Below are 6000 nucleotides of genomic sequence, written 5' to 3'. Positions count from 1 at the left end.
ATAATGTCTTGCATTGATGCCTGATAGGGAAACACTTGCTTCCCTTATATTCATCACTCTGCTCTTACACTTCTAGCCACCAAATGTGTATGTGATTTTACACTAAGCAGTTCTTCAATTCTGTGCAGACACCAACTGCATGTCCCCCAGTTCAGTTCTGACACTATCTACCTGGTGTTTGCCCCAGATCCCACAGGTTAATGGCTTAGTCTTAAAAGGCTGAGATGCCACTTCAGATGCTAAATGCAAGTCCACCTTGTCACCTCTTCTTCTGACTGACTATAACTTGGAGGTTCCTGTGACCTCCTCTTTGGGTTTGATAATTTGCTAGAATGGCTCACCAGACTCAGGAAAAGTTACTTGCTAGGTTACCAGTTCATTATAAAAGAATATACAACTCAGGAAGAGATGGAAGAGATGCACAGGGCAGGGTATATGGGAAAGGGCATAGAACTTCCATACACTCTCCAGGTGTGACACCCTCTCAGCATCTCCACATGTTCACCAACCCTTGGCAGTCAGCCCTCATTTGGAGGTTCTGCAGGAGCCCTTAGCCACCAGTCATGTCATTAAGCATACAGAAACTTAAAATCAAAGTTTTAGGACCTGTGGCCAGGAGCTGAATGAAGACCAGTTATATATTTTTTATTATAAATCACAGTATCATAGTGCTCTAGTAACTTAGCCAAATCCCTTCAGAATCTCATTAAATGTAAATGCCTCAAATTTATTATGTGCTAAGTGATTTCCATTTCTCTAAACTTATAAAATTTTATTTTGGTTTGACACTTTTTCAGACTTTTTCACATAGGTAGGTTGCATCATTTTATGTTCTCTATCTATCTATCTTAGGGCAGCATTTGTACCTTACTTGTTTAATCCTTTATTTTTTAGATTTTATAGTATTTTTATTTTTATATTCCCTGGGTTTTTGATTTCAATAAAATTATTGTCTTCAAAGAAAGTAGAATGTAATTAAAAACTTAAAACAAAAATTCTCCCATTTTCCATGGAGAACAAATGATATATAATCAGGATAATTATCCTAGTATGATAGTTGTTTTATTTTAAATTGAACCATATGAGATTACTGGTTTGGGACCAGTAATTATTGGAAATATTGTTTGAACATTGGCAGTTTTATATAGTTCACCTCATATAAAGCAGCATCCATATATAATAATAGATGTATTATCCAGCATAAACTTTGGGGTACTAAAAGGATGGGGCATTATCCTCAGAGAATAGGGCATTACAGTTTACTATTTTGGGATTTCAGGTGATACTGGAATTTTTTTCTGGTGTTTCAAGTTCAAAAGTGGAGTGAAATTATTAATATGATCTTAATTATGTGTTATGTATCACACCAGTGATATTGGCTGTCTCTGGATGTTGATATTGTAGATGTTGACTTTATCTTTCTTTTAAATGTTTTTTAAAGCAGTCATACTAAAGACCCTCAGCAATTGTTTAAGGATTTGAAGAGTGGAGTATTTCAAGGTAATTAATGAAAAAGGTTAATTGGTGACCATGGGATGCTTGGCTGAATTAGAGCTTAGGATCGCTGGAGTTGAATATATGCATGAACCAAAAGGCAAAAGTCAAGAGGTGTCAGTGATGGTAGGAAATGACTGGGATGTTTTATAGATGGCTAGGATCATAGAGTGATTTCGCTACTTGGATTGAACCAGACCAGAGTGGTTTGGAGTGGAAGACTAACCTTTGGAAATGGACCTGGGGTGTGAGAGTATTTATCAGTTGATCAGCTTTTATTTGAAAGAGTTCCAAGACAGACTGTGTGTTTGAGGGAGAGGAAGGTTTCGGTTAAGGTGGGAGTATGGTGTGAAAAATTTTAGGGTGGAGAATAGTTTATTAAACTGGATGGAAGAGTTGAAAGCATTTGACAATGCTAATTACTTTTTTTACACTCTTCCCCCATTCCTCCATGGTTTCTATAATAGTATGCTGTCTTGTCTTCTGGTTTTGTGGTTACTGTTCTGCACTTCTTGATAGTTAATGCAGAACTGCTCCTTCTTTCTTTGCCCATCTCTTAAACATTGGTGTTCTCCCTACCATCTTGCTATCTATCTATCTATCTATTTATTTATTTATCTATCTTATCTCTGCTGAGTATACTGGTTGACATTGGGTGATTTCATTATCATAGCTTCAGATTTATTATTCTCCTTTCTCATAGCTTATATGTCTTTCAGTGTATTATTTTTTACCCTGTTAATTCTCTATTTCCTCATTGTTTTCCCTAGCAAAATTCTGTTAGTCCCTTCAAGGCTCAGCCTTCATTTACTTTCAGATCTAATTTCACTTATCCAGTTGCCTCTCTCCTCTTCCCGTTTTCCATCTAGGTTAGGAGCAACCGTACCTTAAATTCTATGTGCATACCATCATCATAATGTTTACTATGATATTTCAGCTGTTGGCTTACTTGTTTGTTCTCTTCCCTGGACTGAGTTCCATGAGGACAAGGGCTGTAGTTTTCTAAATCCTGTTCTTTCCAGTGCTTAGCAAAATGCTTAGCACTGGTAAATATTTGAATTAATAAGTTATCAATTGTATTACCAACTGTGTATGGATAGTCACAGAAGAGAAGGTGCTAATGTTAATAAACCTTAAAAGTCCATTTACCCTTACCAGTCATGAAAGAAATGAAAAGTTAAATAATGAGGTACTGTTTTCAAGAAGTACTATAGCATAATGAGTAACAGCAGGAATTCTGGAGCAAGGGGGCTGCCATGATTTGAATACCAGTTCTTCCACTTACATGCTGAATGATCTTGGTCAAGTCATCTAACCTTTCTGTGCTTTTCATTTTCCTAATGTTTAATAGTACCTATTTCACATCTTATGACAAGTATGACACAAGTATTCATTTTTTTTTTTTTTTTAAAGATTTTATTTATTTATTTGAGAGAGAGAATGAGACAGAGAGAGAGAGCATGAGAGGGGGGAGGATCAGAGGGAGAAGCAGACCCCCTCCTGAGCAAGGAGCCCGATATGGGACTCGATCCCGGGACTCCAGGATCATGACCTGAGCCGAAGGCAGTTGCTTAACCAACTGAGCCACCCAGGCGCCCCGACACAAGTATTCATTATTGTTATTTTACATTTTAAAAATTGGTTCAATGTATTTGGTTTAGATTAAGACAGCCACTTACAGATACTGGTGATAGAAATTTTAATTTGTGTAGTGTTTCTGGAAAGCAGTTTCACATAGTGAAGCTTTCCTAACTATATTTATTTTTGGTTGAATAACTTCATTTTTAATAATCTTTTAATAACAATTGAAATGCAGACTCATGTTCCAGAATTACTCATGCAAACAGCTTAAATCTCTAGTAAGATGAGAATCGTTAAATATATTGTTGAATGTGATTCAGCAGTTAAAATGTTTGCATTTTAATGTCATAGGAAAAGGTTATGATGCAAGTAGATATCAAAGATGAAGCATTATCTTAAACATGTCTTAAAAAATGCTTAAGAGGCAAATGTTAAGATGCTAACTTGTGATTGCTTTTGGGTAGTGGGATTTAACCTCTGTGAAACTAATTTTTATTTTAAAATGGAGTTAACAGCTGACATGCTGACATTAATTGCTAACAGATGAGGTAATTGGAAAGTCTTTGGATGTCTCCTATTTTTATTAAGTCACACCGTCATTTTTGTTGATCATTCATATCTGAATAATGAATAAAGTCAGTCCTTGTTGCATTGAAGTACAGTGTTGTGTTTTCTTAAATATTAAGTCTCCACATTTTTTAACATAGAACTTGTCAGCTTTTTGTCTGCAATTTTTCATCCCTGCAATCTATTATTAGTGCCCAATTTTCTAGAAATTATTTTCCAAATGCAAAGTTATTTTATGATCATGGTGATGCCAGTGTGGTTTGGTTTAGGCTTTTTTCCCCCCCTCTCTATTTTGTCTGCAGCAACTGGAACAGATCCAGAAGGAGCTGAGTGTTTTGGAAGAGGATATTAAAAGAGTGGAAGTAAGAAATCAAGAATTTCTCACATCTCTAGCAATTTTCAGTTTCATGAAGTTGTCACTTTTCCTTTAAATTACTGCATTGGATTTATGGGATTTGTTTCCACTATATAGAATGTAACAGATGTTACTTAAAATACTTAATTTTAATTCAGAGTGCATTTTCATACAAAAAGCATTCTGAACACTTTATGATAAAATGTATACTAAATTTGTTTTCACTGTTTTATTGCCATAATTATTCTTGGGTAGATTGAAAAAAATCGTTTAATTTTCTTGGTACTCTATCCTAGTAATTTAAATCAACTCCCACAAAACCCTCAATTATTATTAAAATTATAATGTCACAATTCTATTCTTTTATTAAGTAAATAATTTTTTACATATCTACTGTGCTAAGGTTAATTTACAAAGAGTTACAAAAACACGTGAAGAATAATCTAGGCATTTATAGTATAATATAGTTTACTTATGGAAATCCATGGGAGGATCTTTTGGAGGCTCATAGGCTATTATGATGTGAGGTTATTTTCTGCAACTACATTTAAATTTAGTGTGTGTTTTAAATTGTTCATATGTGTTGTAATTTTCTTTTGCTGATATGTAGAACATGTTAAATGATCTTGAGTTTAATATTTTGTGGAAATTCAGTATCCCATGTGGCATTCCTAACTTGTTACTTGTAACTTGTTACTACTATGCTTATGTCCCTTGTATGACTGAACTGAGCTTGGGTTAGACAGAAGTAATTCTACCTGATTATGTATCTTTAGTGGCATTTTAAAAATTTGCTGCTTTCCTATTAATCAGAATAACACATAAAAAAGGCCAGGTTGTTGGTATGATTCAGAAGTGCATAATTTATGCAATAATAGTTGATTAGGAGGCTTCTTCCTCTGAGTTAATGAGTTAGGCTTTAAGTCTTTATTTTAAAATGCTAATATTTGAATCAAGATGACTTGCTTAATGCTTTCAGAAGATATTTTTAAAGTAAACACATATCCTGTTTTTCTGGACTTTAGAGAGCTGAATCTAATGATTCACATACCATACTGTCATACTTATCTTAATATTTATCAATAGGTTCTCAATTGGATTAATGATTAGCTTATAGTACAATATAGTACATCTCATTTGAAATATTTATATTTGTCTTTGTCTGCATTTGGTGGCTTCATTAGTGATGAACAATATTTATTAAAGAGTTTCTAGTTCTCTAAGAATGTGCACCGTAGAAAAAGCTGTCTCTGAACTTTTTAGATAATCTTGCTTTGTACTCTGAGGAGAGGAAGCCTTGAGAAATACGGATGTTGAGACAAAATGTGACTGATAAAAATCTAGGATTGGAAGGGAATATAATATCGTATCTCATTTTGACTTCTACATCTTCTGTTTGGAGTGTTTACTATAACTCAAATAATTGTGTTTTCAGGAAATGAGCGGCTTGTACTCTCCTGTCAGTGAGGATAGCACAGTGCCTCAATTTGAAGCTCCTTCTCCATCACACAGGTACAAAGCTTCAAATTTGTAATTACTTAGGATTTATGTTGCAAAATGCACATATGGTACTAGTCCTTGTGAGCCTTTTCCATGTAATATTCAAAACCCCTGAGAAATTGCTTTTGGTCATGATCTAGAAATGAGATTCAGATGGACCATCTGTTTCCTTAATGCTTTGAATTTTCATGCCACAAACAGCAGAATATTGTAATATTATGAATTCACTGTTGGATTAAAAGTTTGGTGAATTTCTTGAAATAATAGTAGCTTTAAATATTTTGTGAGTTAAAATCAAATGACCTTAAAAATCTGCAATTTGAGAACATGAAATGGTAGGTAATATTAGGGAGAAATTTGATAAAGTAAAACCCTGGGCTTTTCCCCTAAAAACTTTGGTATTTTCTTCATTACTCTGTGTTGTTAATTTGTCTTCTCTTCTATATGCTCTGTTAGAACAGGGATTATTTTGTCTTGCTCGTGATTGTTTCCCTAGGTTTTAG

The 6000-nt window shown here is 34.2% G+C and overlaps 1 protein-coding gene across 6 annotated transcripts in view; it reads left to right on the top strand.

Annotated features, from left to right (window-relative positions):
- The window catches only part of COP1 (COP1 E3 ubiquitin ligase), a 240103-nt gene that overhangs the window by 66268 nt on the left and 167835 nt on the right, over positions 1 to 6000 (top strand). For 4 of the 6 annotated variants that reach the window (XM_031025015.2, XM_081824646.1, XM_081824644.1 and 1 more), the window contains 2 exons: positions 3945 to 4004; positions 5433 to 5509. In XM_031025015.2, the coding sequence (XP_030880875.2) occupies positions 3945 to 4004; positions 5433 to 5509 (137 nt within the window). The remainder of the gene's footprint in view (positions 1 to 3944; positions 4005 to 5432; positions 5510 to 6000) is intronic. The other 2 variants (XM_081824647.1, XM_006730488.3) reach the window with 1 other exon arrangement.

Source organism: Leptonychotes weddellii, chromosome 6, assembly GCF_054177405.1.
Source record: "Leptonychotes weddellii isolate Sample4059 chromosome 6, ASM5417740v2, whole genome shotgun sequence".
Classification (NCBI taxonomy): Eukaryota; Metazoa; Chordata; class Mammalia; order Carnivora; family Phocidae; genus Leptonychotes; species Leptonychotes weddellii.
The sequence above is the reverse complement of the archived record's forward strand: the minus strand, read 5'-3'. Positions and strand labels throughout refer to the sequence as shown.